Here is a 22,370-nt window from a genome sequence, read left to right on the forward strand (position 1 = left end):
CACTCAATGGGCCTCATTGACCAAAACCATTCAAAATAAAAAATTGTCCATTATATCCATTACAACCAATCAGAGCTCTGATTGGTTTTTATTGTTGCTCAACAAAGATTTTCTTTTACATAGCTTTAATAAGACCTCATTCAGATGTCCATATTTCTTTACACACACACAAAAAGGTCTAAATGTCATCAGTGATTTTCCCGGTCCCATAAACTTGTATTGGTACTTTTCGTCCATGATGCTGGTAAATAATGGTTATGTGTCTCTGAGATTTTTGGCCGGACACACTGTCTTCAAAAACACAGACATGTGAACAGCTCTATAGACTACATTGGATATGTGTTCTGCCTGTGAATGTCATGGATAGAACACGTAAGTGAAGAATGGCTGTCTGAATGAGGATTAAATCTACTTCATTGAGAACACCCAATGGACTCAGTTATGCATTAGTGAGATTGCGGTTTTCTCTATTAGTCTAGCTGGTTACGTGACTGTCACAAGATGGTTGGGATATACAGTGGGTGAAATAAGTATTCAACACGTCACCAATTTTCTAAGTAACTATATTTCTAACGGTATCATTGACATGAAATTCTCACTAGATGAAGGTAACAATCCATCCAATCCACAAAGGTAAAGAAATCAAACCATAGATGACCATAAATTAAGTTATGTGTAATAATGAGAAATGACTCAGGGAACAAATATTGAACATATGAACAAAGAAAGGCGCAAAAAGCCATGGAAAGTCATGACACCAGCTGAAATCTATTAGTAATTTAATTAGAAAGCAATCCTGCCACTTAGTGAAAAATAATATCAGCTGGTTCAACTAATGGCCTATAAAAGGTGTCTCATTACCAAGGTACCACACAAGAAACATCTCATTATGACTTAAACCAGTGAGCTCTCTCAAGACCTTCACAAGCTTATTGTTGCAAAACCTACTGCTGGCCTGAACCACATGCAGCATGAATCAGAGACTGGATGAACGGTGTGTCTTCAACTGACTTGTCCGGGGAAGGTCCCCAACAGTTTCTACTTGTTCTACTTCCCCAGACTGTCAGGTCTCTTTGTATGTGTGCTCATAATGAGAGACCTGTCAGACAAAAGCGTGGAGAAGCTGCTAGGGACCTACCTCGGATTAGTCAGTTGAAGATGCACAGTCTCCGGCTGGCTTTTCAAAGTAGTGTTTCTGAGTAATATGTACACGGTTGCAATAGCACAGTCAGACTCTAACTGACAAGTCACATTTAATAAGTGATGCCCACTTTATATTTAATATTGCAGCCAGACTCTGATTTATGCTGCCCAAGCAACAGGCAGCATGAATCAGACAACAAGTTCCCTTTAAATATCCAAAAAGGGAGTAAAATTATAGCTTTTAAAGAGTTATTTCCATCGTATAAATGTATGGTACATCCACAGAATATTCCATAAGTGTATAGGAGATGTGAGTCCAACCAATAGTTGAGAACGGAGCACTAATGGATACTGCTGTCAGTTGAGAGCAGGACGTTCCATTCATTTCTCACCACCTCTCCACTGGCCTCAGGGTACGTTCTCGACACAGATGGAAGTCCTATAGGTGGAACCTCCATCTACTTTACATTTATGGCATGTCCTTTGGATATGCATTAAATGTATGAATCAGGATTGCCCCTTTAAACGTGCAATTAAAACGGCTAAACATTGCTCAGTCCTGAAGGTCTATAAAAACCCTGGTTTTGAACCGGTTAATTTTCTTTTGTGTTTTAGTTAAAATGAGATATATGATGATGACGCATTTTCCTCCACTTGAAAAGTTAGGCCAGACTGAATAGTGGTAAAGTTCAGGAAATGTGATATCATTTTATGAGCAGACGCAATGACTGTCTCGGGAAACTCCCAGATTTAGGTAGGAAAACGAGTCATTTCTAACCCAAACATCTCATTAGTGGCCAGCGCCTCCGCTCTGCACTGAATGATCGTGTTCCAGATATTGCCGTCATCCTGCTCATTTTCCTTCCACACAGACATATGATACAACCTGTCAGGATGAAGTAATTGCCAGGAGCAATTGTACAATCCTTAGTGCAATGTCCTGATTACTAAACCACCTGCTACTGGGAGCAAACAACCTGCATACATCAGAACCGTCCGCTAATGGCGTGATCACAGTGCTCCAAAGCATCAAGGACACTGCTTACAACTACCCAGCACTCCACTGTATAAAGGAAACGCTGCCACCTGTCACTGGGGGCAGAAGAAAGCCCCCAATGATAAATCAATATGCCGAGCAACCTTCCGTAACAAGAAGACGCAAGCACCAAATCAGAGCATAAAACGATGTGCCCCCTATCCCCCCACAGTCTGCAGACTGGTGACTGCACAGCATATCCATTCACACAGAGAAAGCCGTAAGTGCAGCCCACCATCATCCACTACAAGAAATGTTCCTTAAAAGTAGAACGTCAACAGAAAATGAAATCTAGTCTTTATGCTAAATATATTTTTCTTAAATGTTCGGTGACCAAAAAAAATAATGTTGAGCTATAGCGGTTTTCAGTAATGATAGGCTGACATTTGTTCTGTAGAGATCACTTGTCAGCAGTCGTTATTATCATGGGCAGATAACGCCATTATTATAAAGATGGAGGCAGATACCATGGGATCACATTATGACCTTAGGTGACAGGCATAGCTCACCTCCTCCCACTCTCTGCACAATCCCCTCTCCATACAGAGTATGCAGACAAAAGCCCCCCATGCTCAGAAACGAGCTCCAATGTCCATGTGGCTGCACTAAATCATGTCTCTGCACCGATTTTTTCAAGAGTGATCTGCAGCTATGGCAAGAAAGCTGTCCCAACAATTATCTATAGAAAAAAATAAAATAACTGAGAAATTAAAAATGATAATTAGTAAAAATGATGATTCTTTATCTGGGTTTACATAATAATAAGAATAAGTAATAAGTGTAAGTCAAAAGTAGTAAGTATAATTAATAAGTACGTTATATTCCCTTTAAAGAGCCAAATGTAATTTATTTATTTTATCCAAAATTATATTTTTACCCTGAAAAAACAAAATCCAAACCAAAGCTTTTTATAAAGTGAAATCTGTCTATGGCAGAGGAGAGGCCAACGTGCATCGCTGGAAGTAGGGGCAGATGTTATTCTCTGTGTTTGCAGATGTCTGTGTCTTTAGAGTATTACAATGTATAGGAAAAAATAAGGGTTGGACACAAAGTTCAGGACAAGGACAGGACAATCAATGCTTCCTAATAGAGGCACAATGCACAACAGCAAGTTATCAAAAGAAAGTGCCAGCACTTATAGTGCTGGCAGATATTACAGTATGTGTGCACACCTACACAAAGTGGATGGATGAAAGCAGTGCAATGGCTTCGTGGCATCAGAGGCTAAGTAAAATGTATGCATAGCGGGAAGGCTACCTCAAACATTTAGCAGCCTGCATCATAATATAAGTTTATTGTTTTTCATTTGTTAATGAGATGGCATGGCCGAGCGCATTAAAGAAGTTGTCCACTACTATAAAGTTTTTTTTTTTTTTTCATAAATCTTGCTATTATGTGCCACTGAAAACATCTACTGTGTTTATTTTAGCAATATTAGCTGTTATCATGCTGTAGCAGCACATCTTCAGTGCTGGATTCAGCTCTCATGGGGTTAATCGACAACTTCCTTATTGTGCCCTAATACTACAAGTTCCATGATGCTTTGCACTGCCACTAAGCCCAAACCTAGCACACCCACTCCAAAAACACACCCACACCCCTCCCTCCTCTCTCTTCAAAAAGATTTGTGGTGTCATTTCTGTCCAACTCCTCTTTTACATTTGTCCAACCCACACTCCATTACACACAGAGATAGATAGATAGATAGATAGATAGATAGATAGATAGATAGATAGATAGATAGATAGATAGATAGATAGATATGAGATAGATAGATAGATATGAGATAGATAGATAGATATGAGATAGATAGATAGATATGAGATAGATAGATAGATAGATAGATAGATATGAGATAGATAGATAGATAGATATGAGATAGATAGATAGATAGATATGAGATAGATAGATAGATAGATAGATAGATATGAGATAGATAGATAGATATGAGATAGATAGATAGATAGATATGAGATAGATAGATAGATATGAGATAGATAGATAGATAGATAGATAGATAGATATGAGATAGATAGATAGATGTGGGATAGATAGATAGCCCCCATCCACCTCCCCTATGCCATGGACTATAGCCCCCACCCTGCATCTGCCCCATCCACCTCCCCTATGCCATGGACTATAACCCCCACAATGGACCTGCCCCATCCACCTCCCCTATGCCATGGACTATAGCCCCCACAATGGACCTGCCCCATCCACCTCCCCTACAGCTCCTACCCAACATCCCCACAGTCCCTATCCCTATTGCCTTTATACACTTGCTTTGGCAAAACTGATGTGTATTTGGTCCTGCCAATAAAGCTTCTTTGAATCTTGAATCTTGATAGATAGATAGATATTAGATAGATAGATAGATATTAGATAGATAGATATTAGATAGATATTAGATAGATAGATATTAGATAGATAGATAGATAGATATTAGATAGATAGATGTGGGATAGATAGATATGGGATAGATAGATAGACAGACAGATAGAATTAGATAGATATGGGATAGATAGATACATGCAGATATATCTATATATCTATTTCCATAGATATGTCCATATCCATGTTTCTAAACCCCTTCACCCCTGGAGCTTTTTTCGTTTATCGCTCCCCTTCTTTCCAGGGCCATAATGTTTCCGTCAATATGGCCATGTGAGAGCTTATCTTTTGCGGGACAAGTTCTACTTTTGAACGACACCATTGGTTTTACCATATCGTGTAGTAGAAAATGTGAAAAAAATTCAAAGTGTGATGAAATTGCAAAAAAAGTGCAATCCCACACTTGTTTTTTGCCTTTTTGCTAGGTTCACTAAATGCTAAGACTGTGTGCACACGTTGCGGATTTGATTGCAGATCCGCAGCGTTTTTTGCAGTACGGAATTGCATTAAATCCACAGTGTTGTGCACAACCAATGTAAGTCTATGGGAGCCGCAGACTTGTTGTGCACATGCTGCGGAAAAGGCCGCACCGAAACGCAGCTTTGTTTTTCTCCGCAGCATGTCACTTCTTTTGTGCCGAACTGCAGCGTTTCTGCACCCTTACGCCGGGATCACACACAGCGAGATACGGCCGAGTCTCGCAGGTTAAATACAAGCTCTGGCACCGGCACTCTGGAGCGGAGCATGCGGCCGCATAGCAATACATGGAGCTGCACGCTCCGCTCCGGAGTGCCGGTGCCAGAGCTTGTATTTAACCTGCGAGACTCGGCCGTATCTCGCTGTAGTGTGACTCCGGCCTTAGACTTTCACTGAGATGTAACAAATATCTGCAGTTTTGCTGCGGATGTGGGTCCAAGAAACGCTGCAGTTCAGAAGGAGGGAAGTGTGTGGGCGGTGACCAGGGCCGTACTGGCCATCGGGCACTTCTGGCAAATGCTAGAAGGGCCGGTGCCAGTAGTGGGCCGCTGCAATCTTTCCCCCCTACTCCTGCCAGTGCCGCCGCCGCATTCAACTATACCGGCGTCTATGACGCCGTTATAGTTCAATGCAATGATGGAGGAGAGAGCGTCCGCTGACGCTCCCTCTCCCATCATTCCCCGCTCTGCCTCTGACACTGCGGGTGCGCGATGACATCATATCATCGCACACCTGCTGTGTCCCGGGCAGACTGCAGTCGCCGAGACAGGAGCAGCGCAGGCAAGAGGAAAGGTGAGGAGAGTGTGAGCCATTATTGGGGGGATGAGATGTGGGTTGTGCTGTATATACAGTGGGGCAAAAAAGTATTTAGTCAGTCAGCAATAGTGCAAGTTCCACCACTTAAAAAGATGAGAGGCGTCTGTAATTTACATCATAGGTAGACCTCAACTATGGGAGACAAACTGAGAAAAAAAATCCAGAAAATCACATTGTCTGTTCTTTTAACAATTTATTTGCATATTATGGTGGAAAATAAGTATTTGGTCAGAAACAAACAATCAAGATTTCTGGCTCTCACAGACCTGTAACTTCTTCTTTAAGAGTCTCCTCTTTCCTCCACTCATTACCTGTAGTAATGGCACCTGTTTAAACTTGTTATCAGTATAACAATACACCTGTGCACACCCTCAAACAGTCTGACTCCAAACTCCACTATGGTGAAGACCAAAGAGCTGTCAAAGGACACCAGAAACAAAATTGTAGCCCTGCACCAGGCTGGGAAGACTGAATCTGCAATAGCCAACCAGCTTGGAGTGAAGAAATCAACAGTGGGAGCAATAATTAGAAAATGGAAGACATACAAGACCACTGATAATCTCCCTCAATCTGGGGCTCCACGCAAAATCCCACCCCGTGGGGTCAGAATGATCACAAGAACGGTGAGCAAAAATCCCAGAACCACGTGGGGGGACCTAGTGAATGAACTGCAGAGAGCTGGGACCAATGTAACAAGGCCTACCATAAGTAAAACACTACGCCACCATGGACTCAGATCCTGCAGTGCCAGACGTGTCCCACTGCTTAAGCCAGTACATGTCCGGGCCCGTCTGAAATTTGCTAGAGAGCATTTGGATGATCCAGAGGAGTTTTGGGAGAATGTCCTATGGTCTGATGAAACCAAACTGGAACTGTTTGGTCGAAACACAACTTGTCGTGTTTGGAGGAAAAAGAATACTGAGTTGCATCCATCAAACACCATACCTACTGTAAAGCATGGTGGTGGAAACATCATGCTTTGGGGCTGTTTCTCTGCAAAGGGGCCAGGACGACTGATCCGGGTACATGAAAGAATGAATGGGGCCATGTATCGTGAGATTTTGAGTGCAAACCTCCTTCCATCAGCAAGGGCATTGAAGATGAAACGTGGCTGGGTCTTTCAACATGACAATGATCCAAAGCACACCACCAGGGCAACGAAGGAGTGGCTTCGTAAGAAGCATTTCAAGGTCCTGGAGTGGCCTAGCCAGTCTCCAGATCTCAACCCTATAGAAAACCTTTGGAGGGAGTTGAAAGTCCGTGTTGCCAAGCGAAAGCCAAAAACATCACTGCTCTAGAGGAGATCTGCATGGAGGAATGGGACAACATACCAACAACAGTGTGTGGCAACCTTGTGAAGACTTACAGAAAACGTTTGACCTCTGTCATTGCCAACAAAGGATATATTACAAAGTATTGAGATGAAATTTTGTTTCTGACCAAATACTTATTTTCCACCATAATATGCAAATAAAATGTTAAAAAAACAGACAATGTGATTTTCTGGATTTTTTTTTCTCAGTTTGTCTCCCATAGTTGAGGTCTACCTATGATGTAAATTACAGACGCCTCTCATCTTTTTAAGTGGTGGAACTTGCACTATTGCTGACTGACTAAATACTTTTTTGCCCCACTGTACCACTGTGTGGGCTGTGCTGTGTATATACCACTGTGTGGGTTGTGCTGTATATACCACTGTGTGGGCTGTTGTGAATTCTGTGGCCAAGCTCCCTCCTGTGGTCGAGAGTGGTACTTCGGCTGGTTCTGTCTATGAGCTTCCTTTGGTGGATGAGAGTGGTACTGCGGCTTCTGAGTTTCCTTCCTCAGGTGGTGAAGTTAAGTCGTTAGGTGCTGCTCTATTTAACTCCACCTGGTGCTTTGATCATGGCCTCCAGTCAATGTTCTAGTATTGGTCTTGCTTCCTCCTGGATCGTTCCTGTGGCCTGTCTATCCTGCATAAGCTAAGTTTTGCTTGTGTTGTTTTTTGTTTGCTATTTTTTCTGTCCAGCTTGCTATATTGGTTTTTCTTGCTTGCTGGAAGCTCTGAGACGCAGAGGGAGCACCTCCGTACCGTTAGTTGGTGCGGAGGGTCTTTTTGCCCCTCTGCGTGGTTGTTTGTAGGTTTTTGTGCTGACCGCAAAGCTACCTTTCCTATCCTCGGTCTATTCAGTAAGTCGGGCCTCACTTTGCTAAATCTATTTCATCTCTGTGTTTGTATTTTCATCTTACTCACAGTCATTATATGTGGGGGGCTGCCTTTTCCTTTGGGGAATTTCTCTGAGGCAAGGTAGGCTTATTTTTCTATCTTCAGGGCTAGTTAGTTTCTCAGGCTGTGCCGAGTTGCATAGGGAGCGTTAGGCGCAATCCACGGCTACCTCTAGTGTGGTGTGTTAGGATTAGGGATTGCGGTCAGCAGAGTTCCCACGTCTCAGAGCTCGTCCTTTGTTTTTGGTAATTGTCAGGTCACTTTGTGTGCTTTGAACTTCAATGTCCATTGTGGTTCTGAATTACCTGTTCATAACAGTGGGCTGTGCTGTGTATGTACCACTGTGTGGGCTGTGCTGTGTATATACCACTGTGTGGGCTGTGCTGTGTATATACCACTGTGTGGGCTGTGCTGTGTATGTACCACTGTGTGGGCTGTGCTGTGTATGTACCACTGTGTGGGCTGTGCTGTGTATATACCACTGTGTGGGCTGTGCTGTGTATATACCACTGTGTGGGCTGTGCTGTATATACTACTACGCATGTTGTGCTGTATATACTACGACCCTGGCTGTGCTGTATACTACTACACGGGCTGTGCTGTATACTACTACGCGGGCTGTGCTGTATACTACTACGCGGGCTGTGCTATATTATGTGGGCTGTGCTATATACTATGCAAGTTGTGCTATATTATATGCGGGCTTCGATATATACTATGGGAGGTATATTATATTCTATGGGGGAGGCCGTGTTATATACTATGTGGCTGTGTTATATACTATTGCGGGGGTATATTCTATTCTATGGGGGAGGCTGTCTTATATACTATGGGGGGTATATTCTATTCTATGGGGGAGGCTGTCTGATATACTATCGGGGGCTGCATTATATTCTATGGGGGCTACATTATACTCTGGGGTGGCTGCATTATACTCAGCAAATTCAGATGTAAGGCTACTTTCACACTTGCGTCGGTACGGGGCCGTCGCAAACCTTCGGCCAGACGTACCGACGGACGTTATGCTAACTTTAGCACAACGTGGGCAGCGGATGCAGTTTTACAACGCATTCGCTGCCCATTGTGATGAGCGTGGAGGAGGGGGTGGAGTTCCAGCCACGCATGCGCGGTCGGAAATGGTAGACACGTCGCACAAAAAAAGTTACATTGAACTTTTTTTTGTGCGTTGTGCCCGCCAAAACACGACGGATACGTTGCTAATACAAGTCTATGGGTACAAAATGCATCCTGCGAGCACATTTGCAGGATCTGTTTTTTTCCGCCGGATTTTTTTTTCTGCCGGATCTTTTTTTTCCCACCGTATCCGTTTTTTACCACCTGATCGTTTTTTTCCGCCAGATCCGTTTTTTTCTCATAGAGTTGTATTAGCGCCGGAGTGCGTCTGATGGCCCCACGTTTCATCCGTTTTTTGCTAGATCAGTCACTGTGCATTTTTTCAACGTACCGAAAAACCGTTCCTCTGTATGTGTTTTCCATCCGGTGGAAACAGCTTTTTGACAGATCCTGCAAAAACGGATTAAACGTGTGGCCACCAGGCGCAATCCGGCGCTAATACAACTCTATGAGAAAAAACAGATCTGGCGGAAAAAAAAACATCCGGTGGAATAAAATGGATCCGGCGGAAAAAAACGGATCCGGTTGAAAAAAATGGATCTGGCGGAAAAAACGATCCGGTGCAAATAAACGGATCCTGCAAATGTGCTCGCAGGATGCGTTTTACCCATAGACTTGTATTAGCGACGGATCGTGACGGATAGCCAGACATCGCCTCCGTCGTGCTACGGATCCGTTGTGTTTTGGCGGACCGTCGGCACAAAAAAACGTTCAATTGAAAATTTTTTGGGCCGGCTCGCCCGCCATTTTCTACCGCGCATTTGCGGCAGAAACTCCGCCCCCTCCTCCCCGCACTTCAGAATGGGCAGCGGACGCGTTGAGAAACTGCATCCGCTGCCCACGTCGTGCACAAATTTCACAACGTGCGTCGGTACGTCTGCCCGACGCATAGCGATGGACCCGTACTGACGCAAGAGTGAAAGAGGCCCTCCCCCCCCACCCCCCCGGCTACAAATACCAGTCCGCAGCCGCCCCAGAAATGGCGCATCTGTAAGATGCGCCAATTCCGGCACTTAGCCCCTCTCTTCCCACTCCCGAGTAGCGGTGGGATATGGGGTAATAAGGGGTTAATGTCACCTTGCTATTGTAAGGTGACATTAAGCCGGGTTAATAACGGAGAGGCGTCAATAAGACGCCTATCCATTACTAATCCAATAGTAAGAAAGGGTTAATAAAACACACACACATTTGGAAAAAAGTATTTTAATATTCTTCATTTAACCATACTTACCATACTTCAGCGCCTGCAAAAAAAAGTTAAATAATAAACCGTATACTACCTGTCCGCCGTAGTCCAATTAATAACGAGTGTCCCACGACGATCTCCCCTATAGAACAGTGACATCGGGTGATGTCACTGCTCTATAGGACCCTCAGTGACACACTGACAGGAGACAATGGCTCCTGCAGTGCATCACTGAGGTTACTCTAGTTCACTGGTCTCACTTTATGGCAATTGCTGCGTGGGAAAATGTCTCACCCAGCAATGCCAATAGTGAGACTAGGGACTATTTTCTCACAGGGGCGTAGGAATACCTTGTGAGGAATACATGATGGAAGGATACCTTCCATCATTGTGTTCCCGGAGCCCCTGGAGAGTGGTCGCATCAACTGATGCTCCTGCTCTCCACGGGAGATCGTCGTGGGACACTCGTTTTAATTGGATTTCTGCGGACAGGGAGTATATTGTTTATTATTTTAATATTTTTTACAGGTGACAATGGCTTCGGGGAACAAAGTGACAAGTGATGGTGAGTATGTACTCTGTTATATGTACTGTATGTCTGTAGTATGTATGTATGTACTGTATGTCGCATGTCGTTGCATGGTGCATGTCGTTGCATGGTGCATGTCGTCGCATGGTGCATGTCACATGGTGCATGTCACATGGTGCATGTCGCCGCATGGTGCATGTAGCATGGTGCATGTCGTCGCATGGTGCATGTCGTCGCATGGTGCATGTCGTCGCATGGTGCATGTCGTCGCATGGTGCATGTCGTCGCATGTAGCATGTCGCATGGTGCATGCAGCATGTCGCCGCATGGTGCATGTCACATGGTGCATGTCATCGCATGGTGCATGTCGTCGCATGCAGCATGTTGTCGCATGGTGCATGTCGTCGCATGGTGCATGTCACATGGTGCATGCAGCATGTCGTCGCATGGTGCATGTCGTCGCATGGTGCATGTCGCATGTTGTCGCATGGTACATGCAGCATGTCGCCGCATGGTGCATGTCACATGGTGCATGTCGTCACATGGTGCATGTCGTCGCATGGTGCATGTCGTCACATGGTGCAGGTTGTCGCATGGTGCATGTCGTCGCATGTAGCATGTCGCATGTTGTCGCATGGTGAATGCAGCATGTCGCCGCATGGTGCATGTCACATGGTGCATGTCGCATGTCGTCGCATGGTGCATGTCGTCGCATGCAGCATGTCATCGCATGGTGCATGTCGTCGCATGGTGCATGTCATCGCATGGTGCATGTCGTCGCATGGTGCATGTCGCATGTTGTCGCATGGTGCATGCAGCATGTCACCGCATGGTGCATGTCGCATGTCGTCGCATGCAGCATGTCGTCGCATGCAGCATGTCGTCGCATGCAGCATGTCGTCGCATGTCGTCGAATGTCGCATGTCGTCGCATGGTGCATGTCGTCGCATGGTGCATGCAGCATGTCGTCACATGGTGTGTGTTGTATGTATGTATGTATGTACTGTGTATGTTTTTTTTTTTTTACATTCAACACATTAGCCGGATGATGGGACTACTACTGTCCCATCATTGGCTAATGTGTCACTTACTGTCAGTGTAGCAGGCAAAGCCCGATGGGACTTGTAGTCCCATCGGACGATGCCTGCACACACACACACAACGCCGGCACACACACAGCGCCGGCACGCACACACACATCGCCGGCACGCACACACACACATGCCGGCTGGCAGAGCCCCGCACACGCCGGCGGGCAGACACCGGCGCCGGTCCACAAAAACACCGGCGCCGGCGGGCAGACACCGGCGCCGGTCCACAAAAACACCGGCGCCAGCGGGCAGACCCCCGCACAAGCCGGCGGGCAGAGCCCCGCACACGCCGGCGGGCATACACCGGCGCCGGTCCACAAAAACACCGGCGCCGGCGGGCAGACACCGGTCCACAAAAACACTGGCGCCGGCGGGCAGACCCCCGCACACGCCGGCGGGCAGACCCCCACACAAGCCGGCGGGCAGATACCGGCGCCGGTCCACAAAAACACCGGCGCCGGCGGGCAGATCCCTGGCGACCGCAGCACAGCCCCGCCCGCACATCATGATCCTAGCAGCAGTGAGCACACAGAGCCCTGCCCGCCCCCAGCACAGCCCCGCCCGCAGCCCCCAGCACCGCCCACAGCCCAGTCACTCTTGCTGAGTGACTGCTGACTGTGGGGGCTGGTCACGCCTGCTGCTGACGTCACGTCAATTTCTAGAGTCTGGAAATTGACGTGACGTCGGCGGAAATGAGCGGCGGCTGCAGCCTGGGGGTCACGTGACCCGGACTCAGCAGGCAGAATAGCGCCGCTCACAGGCGAAAACGGCAACGCAAGGTAATTGTCCAATTCATTAGGGGCCCCGGGGGGATACATTGGGGGGTTAATTGAAAGTAGTGGACAACCCCTTTAAGGCTGGGTTCATACATAGAATATAATTTTTGATGTTTTGGCTGTGTAATACACAGGAAGAGTCTGCAACAAAGTTACAGTTCCCTGTACAGCAGGTGAAGTGTTGCTGTGGAGGGAAATCCGTGAGGAGCTAAAAAAGCCATGCGGACGGCACATTCTCAGGGTCCGTGAGGGTCATGGTAGTAAGACCCTCACTGATCAGGAGGATCATATGGTCGCTACTCTGAATGAGGATCCGGTCACAGGCAGATGAAACATGGGAAATCTGTGTTCACCAATAATAGCATGCCCAGGTGGACACTGTTTACACAGGAGACTGCAGGGGGCGCCACTGTACTCTGACTGCAGTGTTACCTTCAAAGAGTTTCCTATGGGAGAAATGCTTCTTTTATAAGGACCTATTTGTTAAAATGCTTTCTAGATCATGGTATAACCCCTTAAGGGTATGTGTCCACGTTTAGGATTGCATCAGGATTTGATCAGGATTTCACGCAGGTAAAATCTGCACCAAGGGTTACTGGCAGGTCAACTGCGTTTGTCATGCGTTTTTTGATGCCTTTTTTTAATGCGGATTTGTGTGTGTTTTTGTAAGCTCAATAAAGATATACCAAAAAAAAAGGGTGATGACATTTCTTGTCCAACTTATTCATTTACATACTATTATTATTATTATTTATTTATATAGCACCATTAACTCCATGGTGATGTACATGAGAAGGGGTTACATCAAAATACAAATATCACTTACAGTAAACAAAACTAACAATGATAGACTGGTACAGAGGGAAGAGGTCCCTGCCCTTGCGGGCTTACATTCTACAGGACTATGGGGAAGGAGACAGTAGGTCGAGGGTTGCATTAGCTCCAATGGTGTTGAGGTGGCCGTGTGGTCATTACAGGTTGTAAGCTTATTTGAAGAGGTGGGTTTTCAGGTTTATTTTGAAGGTTCCAAAAGTAGTGGATAACCGGATGCGTTGGGGCACAGAATTCCAGAGGATGGGTGATATTCGGGAGAAGTCTTGGGGGCGATTGGGTGAGGAGCGAATAAGCGTGGAGGAGGAGGAGGTCAGGAAGGAATAGCAGGGTGAGGAAGATCAGAAAAGTTGGGTGATGGTGATGGGATTGGGGTAGCAGCCATACCCATACTCCATTGAAGAATAATTTTTACCCACACAGACAGATAGATGATAGATAACAGATAGATCGATAGATAAATAGATAGATAATAGATCTATCGTATCTATCTATAAATATATCTATCGATAGATATATCTATAGATAGATAGCTATATATATCGATAGATAGATAGATGATAGATAGATAGATAGATATACCAAACCCGATGTTTCGTATATCTATGTATCTATAGATACAGTTATATGAAAAAGTTTGGGCACCCCTATTAATCTTAAGCTTAATGTTTTATAAAAAAATTCTTTTTTTTGCAACAGCTATTTCAATTTCATATATCTAATAACTGTTGGACACAGTAATGTTTTGCCTTGAAATGAAGTTTATTGTACTAACAGAAAATGTGCAATCTGCATTCAAACAAAATTTGACAGGTGCATAAGTATGGGCACCCTTATCATTTTCTTGTTTTAAATACTCCTACCTACTTTTTACTGACTTACTAAAGCACTCCCCATACCCCCCACAAAAAAAAAAAGATGTGGGGTCCCCTAATATTTTATAGCCAGAAAGGCTATGCAGGCTGCAGCAGGCTGATATTCATAGCCTAGAGAGGGGCCATGGATTGTGCTCTCCCCACCCCCCGGCTACAAATACCAGCCCCCAGCTGCTCAAGAAATGGCGAATCTGTAAGATGCGCCAATTCCGGCACTTAGCCCCTCTCTTCCCACTCCCGTGTAGCGGTGGAATATGGGGTAATAAGGGGTTAATGTCACCTTGCTATTGTAAGGTGACATTAAGCCGGTTTAATAATGGAGAGGCGTCAATAAGACGCCTATCCATTATTAATCCTAGAGTAGTGAAATAGTTAAAAAACAAAATAAAGACACAGCCAGAAAAAAGTATTTTATTATTCTTAATTTAACCATACTTACCATACTTCAGCGCCTGCAAAAAACGTAAAATAATAAACCGCATACTACCTGTCCGATGTAGTCCAAATAATAATAATAACGACGATCTCCCCTATAGAACAGTGACATCGGGTGATGTCACTGCTCTATAGACCTCCAGTGACACACTGACAGGAGACAATGGCTCCTGCAGTGCATCACTGAGAGGTTACTATAGTTCACTGATCTCACTTTATGGCAAAAGCTGCGTGGGAACTTTCTCACGCAGCAGTGCCAAAAGTGAGACTAGGGACTATTTTCTCACAGGGGCGTAGGAATACATTGTGGGGAATACATTGTGGAAAGATCCCTTCCATCATTGTATTCCTGGAGCCCCTGGAGAGCGTTCGCATCAGCTGATGCTGCTGCTCTCCACGGGAGATCGTCGTGGGACACTCGTTTTAATTGGATTTCTGCGGATCAGGGAGTATAGTGTTTGTTTATTATTTTAATACTTTTTACAGGTGACACTGGCTTCGGGGATCAAACTGACAAGTGGTGAGTATGTACTCTATGTTTATTGTACTGTATGTCTATATGTATGTACTGTATGTACAGTGGGGCAAAAAAGTATTTAGTCAGTCAGCAATAGTGCAAGTTCCACCACTTAAAAAGATGAGAGGCGTCTGTAATTTACATCATAGGTAGACCTCAACTATGGGAGACAAACTGAGAAAAAAAAATCCAGAAAATCACATTGTCTGTTCTTTTAACAATTTATTTGCATATTATGGTGGAAAATAAGTATTTGGTCAGAAACAAACAATCAAGATTTCTGGCTCTCACAGACCTGTAACTTCTTCTTTAAGAGTCTCCTCTTTCCTCCACTCATTACCTGTAGTAATGGCACCTGTTTAAACTTGTTATCAGTATAAAAATACACCTGTGCACACCCTCAAACAGTCTGACTCCAAACTCCACTATGGTGAAGACCAAAGAGCTGTCAAAGGACACCAGAAACAAAATTGTAGCCCTGCACCAGGCTGGGAAGACTGAATCTGCAATAGCCAACCAGCTTGGAGTGAAGAAATCAACAGTGGGAGCAATAATTAGAAAATGGAAGACATACAAGACCACTGATAATCTCCCTCAATCTGGGGCTCCACGCAAAATCCCACCCCGTGGGGTCAGAATGATCACAAGAACGGTGAGCAAAAATCCCAGAACCACGTGGGGGGACCTAGTGAATGAACTGCAGAGAGCTGGGACCAATGTAACAAGGCCTACCATAAGTAAAACACTACGCCACCATGGACTCAGATCCTGCAGTGCCAGACGTGTCCCACTGCTTAAGCCAGTACATGTCCAGGCCCGTCTGAAATTTGCTAGAGAGCATTTGGATGATCCAGAGGAGTTTTGGGAGAATGTCCTATGGTCTGATGAAACCAAACTGGAACTGTTTGGTCGAAACACAACTTGTCGTGTTTGGAGGAAAAAGAATACTGAGTTGCATCCATCAAACACCATACCTACTGTAAAGCATGGTGGTGGAAACATCATGCTTTGGGGCTGTTTCTCTGCAAAGGGGCCAGGACGACTGATCCGGGTACATGAAAGAATGAATGGGGCCATGTATCGTGAGATTTTGAGTGCAAACCTCCTTCCATCAGCAAGGGCATTGAAGATGAAACGTGGCTGGGTCTTTCAACATGACAATGATCCAAAGCACACCACCAGGGCAACGAAGGAGTGGCTTCGTAAGAAGCATTTCAAGGTCCTGGAGTGGCCTAGCCAGTCTCCAGATCTCAACCCTATAGAAAACCTTTGGAGGGAGTTGAAAGTCCGTGTTGCCAAGCGAAAGCCAAAAACATCACTGCTCTAGAGGAGATCTGCATGGAGGAATGGGACAACATACCAACAACAGTGTGTGGCAACCTTGTGAAGACTTACAGAAAACGTTTGACCTCTGTCATTGCCAACAAAGGATATATTACAAAGTATTGAGATGAAATTTTGTTTCTGACCAAATACTTATTTTCCACCATAATATGCAAATAAAATGTTAAAAAAACAGACAATGTGATTTTCTGGATTTTTTTTTCTCAGTTTGTCTCCCATAGTTGAGGTCTACCTATGATGTAAATTACAGACGCCTCTCATCTTTTTAAGTGGTGGAACTTGCACTATTGCTGACTGACTAAATACTTTTTTGCCCCACTGTATGTGTTGTATGGTGTATGTTGCATGTTGAATGGTGCATGTCGCATGTTGTCGCATGCTGCATGTCGTCACATACTGGCGCATGTTACATGTCGTTGCATGTCGCCTGTTGCATGTTGTTGCATGCTGTGGCATGTTGCTGCATGTCTCATGTTGACGGATATTGCATGTCGCATGTTGCTGCATGTCGCATGTTGTTGCATGTCGTCGCATGTCATATGTTGCATGTTGTCGCATGTTGCCGCATTTTGCATGTTATGTGGTGTATGTTGGATGTTGTGTGTTGTATGTGCACACAGTGTAGACGAGTCCGGCTCTGCTACATCTGGATGCCTGACATCTAGATGCAGCAGAGTCGGTAGATGACCGCCGGAGATAACTATCCAGTGATCACCTACACTACAGCATTCTCACAATCAGCTGATCAGCGGTTTGTGAGAACCAGACTAGTGACCGGAGATAAGTCCCGGTCACGTGCACGGCAGTTCTCGTGATAACATAAGTTATCGCGAAAACTGCAGTGGACGAGGGACTTCCAGCGGTGGGGCAGGTGAGCTGGCATGTATATTAGGAGACATGCATAGTAAGCTGCATTTGCGCAGTTTCTACGCATGTGACTAATCATTAGATGTGATTTTATCGCATCTAATGATAGTCTATGGTAAATTTACGACGCGGTGATGGAGCGTCGCCGCATTGTAAACAGACATGCTGCGTTCTGAAAAGACGCGCCGCGTGTCCGTTTACACGGGTCTGCCACCTGCGTGTTTTACCGCATAGTGGAGACGGGATTTCATGAAATCCCCTCCACTATGCTGTAACATCTGGACGCTGCGTGTTTGACGCTGCGGCTCTACGTCAAACACTCAGCATTTCCTGAACGTGGACACATACCCTTAAAGTACACTTACAGTAAGTCTGGCGCTTTGTTTGTAAAGTAAAAAATGAAGATATAAGACCCGTAGATAGAAACAGCTTTCAACCTAGATTTCCTATAATTACAGGCGGAAGATTAGATATCACCGTGTACAGGCTTTCTGAAAGGATTTTGTTTCTAGAACAGTGCACTTTGGATCGAAGCAGAGAAATGAGGTTAATCGCAATTGTAATCTCCATTTAATCTTGCTCTGTCTCACTAATCTTTTCCCTGTAGGCACAACTGAGCGAGAAGCCATATCTGAGCGGGCAGCCACATCTGAGCGGCAGGCACATCTGAACGGCAGTCATATCTGATCAGGCAGCCATATCTGAGAGGGCAGCCACATCTGAGAAGGCAGCCACATCTGAGAGGACAGCCACATCTGAGAGGACAGCCACATCTGAGAGGGAAGCCACATCTGAGAAGGCAGCCATATCTGAGAGGACAGCCACATCTGAGAGGGAAGCCACATCTGAGAAGGCAGCTACATCTGAGAAGGCAGCCACATCTGAGAGGACAGCCACATCTGAGCGGGCAGCCATATCTGAGAGGGCAGCCACATCTGAGAAGGCAGCCACATCTGAGAGGGCAGCCACATCTGAGAAGGCAGCTACATCTGAGAAGGCAGCCACATCTGAGAGGACAGCCACATCTGAGCGGGCAGCCACATCTGAGAAGGCAGCTACATCTGAGAAGGCAGCCACATCTAAGAGGACAGCCACATCTGAGCGGGCAGCCATATCTGAGAGGGCAGCTACATCTGAGAAGGCAGCCACATCTGAGAGGACAGCCACATCTGAGCTGGCAGCCACATCTGAGAAGGCAGCTACATCTGAGAAGGCAGCCACATCTGAGAGGCAGCCACATCTGAGAAGGCAGCCACATCTGAGAGGGCAGCCACACCTGAGAGGGCAGCCACATCTGAGCGGACAGCCACATCTGAGCGGACAGCCACATCTGAGCGGGCAGCCACATCTGAGCGGGCAGCCACATCTGAGCGGACAGCCACATCTGGGCAGGCAGCCACATCTGAGAGGGCAGCCACATCTGAACGGGCACCAACACAACATCTGAGTGGACAGCCATATCTGAGCGGGCAGCCACATCTGAGCGGGTAGCCATATCCTCATTTTTATAGAACTGTTTGGCTGTTCTAACATCCTAAAGTCCTAACACATTCATTTTTATCTGCTTAATCTCAGTAATAGTTTCCAAGAAGTAAACAGTCTGATAAGCCCTAAGATGGACATATAGAAGGAAAATTTATATCTGAGCGACTGATGTACGATTTGCTCCAAATGACACACTTATAGGGGTTTTCCCACGAACAAAAATTAATTTTAATCAACAGATCTTGGAATAATAAATTGGATGTGTTTAAAAGTTCCTGTGCTGAGAAAATCTTGTAAATGTGCCCCTTCTGTGTACTGTGTAATGGCTGTGTCTGACTGTACAGGACCATGGTTTTTGGTTTTCCATACCTGCTCCAGACGACATCTAAGTTCTGTTTCCTCCACTTCCCATGCAGCTTTGTTCTCGGCAAATCGCTGCTGGACTTCATGTCTGTCTGTTGCTTCATCTCGCAGTTCAGAGCGGAAATCATCCAATAAGCCCTTAAACGCACAAAGTAGACGACGGTTTTCAGTTGCCTATAAGGGAACATACATACAGATAAATTATTGAAAATGCAAAAAAGAAAACCTGTGTAAAAGGCTTTATAACAAAATGGGAAACAGTTAACAATATGGGTAGAGATGGGCGGACACCTGGAAGTTCAGGTCCGGAAGAACAGTTACAAAAATTTTGGGTACCAGAACAGTACCCGGACACCATTCACTTGAATGGGGGGACCGAACATCCAGTGTTTGCCATGCTGTCATGTGCATGACAGTGCGGCAAACACCACTTCTGATCAGCGGTGAAATCATCACCGCCAGTCAGACAGCCACGGTTCTCACACTGTCAAAAGACAGCGTGAGCCTGCAGCAGTGATCGGTGGTATAAAGTTTAAACTGGTCATTGGTGTCAGCTGATGCGACTGCTCCCATCAACCGGCGCCTGCTGCCGCTTATACCAGTGAGAGCAGGAGTGGCTGATGGGCGTATTCATCAGCTGGTGCCTGCGCTGTAAATAATAAAAAAAAAAAACAGCACGGGTTTTGCTGGCAGCTTCAGCAAGGCTAGTTATCAAGAACTGTGGAGTCCCCACACAATTTTTTAAATTATTAAATACATAGTTTTAAAAAAAGGGGTGGGGTCCCCCCATTTTTTGACAACCAGCCAACCAAAAGCAGACAGCTGGGGGGCTGGTAAGGGGCCATGGATATTGCCCATCCCCCCCAGCCTAAAAATAGCAGCCGCCCAGAAAAGGTGCATCTTTCCACTTGCCCTGTAGTGGTGGCAAGTGGGGTTCATAGAAGTGAAGTTGATGTCACCTTTGTATTGTCAGGTGACATCAAATGGAGAGGCATCTATAAAACACCTATCCATTACTAATCCTTTAGTTACATGGTAAATAAAGATACAGCCAGGATAAAGTCTTTTATTTGAAATAAAACAAACGCTTCCTTTTTTGTTTAAAAATAACAAACACAGCTATACTAACTTAATGCCTAATTCCACCGAAACCCTCGTCTCCTGTGATAAAACAAAAATAGAAAACAACAATATCCTTCACTTGTCTGTCATTCTCTCTCACGCCCGTAATCCATGTCTAGGGGGGAGCAACAGTTTTCAACCTGGACGGTGCCAAGATGCGACCGTCCAGGCTGAGAACCACTGGGGAATGAGATGCTGTGAACGCAAAGTCAATGACCGGCGGTGACCTCATCGAGGGTACTGCCGGTCACTGAAGCTGCATTCCCAGCCAAGCTGAACTGCAGTGACGTCTGTAAGATCCCCGCTAGCACAGTGAGAAAGTCTCACGGTTCAGCGCTGAACTCAGATCACTCTATTCTTGATAACTAGCCTTGCTGAAGCTGACAGCTGAAGGTTGCAGCCACCGGCTGTGAGTTTTGCCTGTCTGGTTATCAAAAATACAGGGGAATCCACTCTTTTTTCTCTTTATTATTTATCTAAAGCACAGAAGCCGGCTAATGAATCCTCCCATCAGCCGCTGCTACTCTCATTGTTATTAGTGGTAGCAGGTGTCGGTTGACGAGAGCAGTAGTTGGTCGACACCAATGACCAGAGGTAAACTTTATACCTCCGATAACAGCTGTGGGCTCATGCTGTCATTTGAATTTTTTCCCGTTTTTGAGTGCACTATACAGTAAAATCAATGGTGTTGTTCAAAAGTACAACTTGTCCCGCAAAAAAGAAACCTTCACGTGGCCATATTGATGGAAAAAAATTAAAGTTATGGCTCTAGGAAGAAGGGGAGAAAAAAACAAAAACGGAAAACTCCAAGGTGGTAAAGGGGTTAAAGAAGCACTCACATCAAAATGTTTATCCTCTTATTATTTTGCAAACATATTATATAGCACTGTGCACTTACAACTGCTCGTTTTCCATTCTATCCACTTAACTCTTCTCTTTTCAATTAGGTCTATGACTACATTAAAAACTGACTAGCTGAGTCCTTCTAAGCTCTATGTAGAAATAGGAAGTCTCTTTTCCCTGCATGAGTTGTCCCCTCTACAACTCCTGATCCAGCTGTTCTGCTCCTCCCCCTGCAGGGACTTTGCAGTGACTAGAATTGTAGTTATAATGATGACTCATGCAGGAAAAAAGAGACACCCTGTTTCTACATATAGCTTAGAAGGATTCAGCTAGTCGGTTTTTAATCATTTGACGTCATAGACCTAATGGAAAAGAGAAGAATTAACTGGGTAGAACTGTAAGTATACAGTGCCATATAATATGATGATTGTAATGTATTAAGGTAAAAGTTTTGATGGGAGGAGGGCTTCTTTAATCATGTTCCTCAAATTGATTATGAACATTTTTTTGCAAACTGGCAGGATGCATTATCCAGCAGAAAGAGGCCACTGTACAATTGCCATCCTGGATCCTTGTGTCTCCTGCCAATCAATTGTCTATGGCACCCATACATATTAGACTGTCCATATCAGCGGGTTGACAATATTGTAATGTGTATGGGCAGATCTAATGTTATGGCTCATCAGTGGGATCTTCAGGCACAGATTTCCACAGTTCCTCACATCTCTGCTATTACATTAATAATGAATTCTGCTTTATCAGGTTTTGCCCTTTTAGATACGGAACAGCCACAAGGACTGCATTGATTTTGTGGTTAGAAGATGTCCATTATACAGTCCCCAAAGAGATGCTGGCTGTCATCATCCACCCATAATTTCAGCACATCAGACAATGATCTTCCTG

General features: G+C 45.1%; 1 protein-coding gene across 5 annotated transcripts in view; it reads right to left on the reverse strand.

The window, feature by feature from the left end:
* MTCL1 (microtubule crosslinking factor 1) overlaps positions 1-22,370 on the reverse strand; it is a 190,560-nt gene that overhangs the window by 20,818 nt on the left and 147,372 nt on the right. For all 5 annotated transcript variants that reach the window (XM_069731064.1, XM_069731065.1, XM_069731062.1 and 2 more), the window contains one exon: positions 19,509-19,676. In XM_069731064.1, coding sequence (XP_069587165.1) covers positions 19,509-19,676 — 168 coding nt within the window. The remainder of the gene's footprint in view (positions 1-19,508; positions 19,677-22,370) is intronic.

The sequence above is a fragment of the Ranitomeya imitator genome, chromosome 6, assembly GCF_032444005.1.
Source record: "Ranitomeya imitator isolate aRanImi1 chromosome 6, aRanImi1.pri, whole genome shotgun sequence".
Taxonomy (NCBI): domain Eukaryota; kingdom Metazoa; phylum Chordata; class Amphibia; order Anura; family Dendrobatidae; genus Ranitomeya; species Ranitomeya imitator.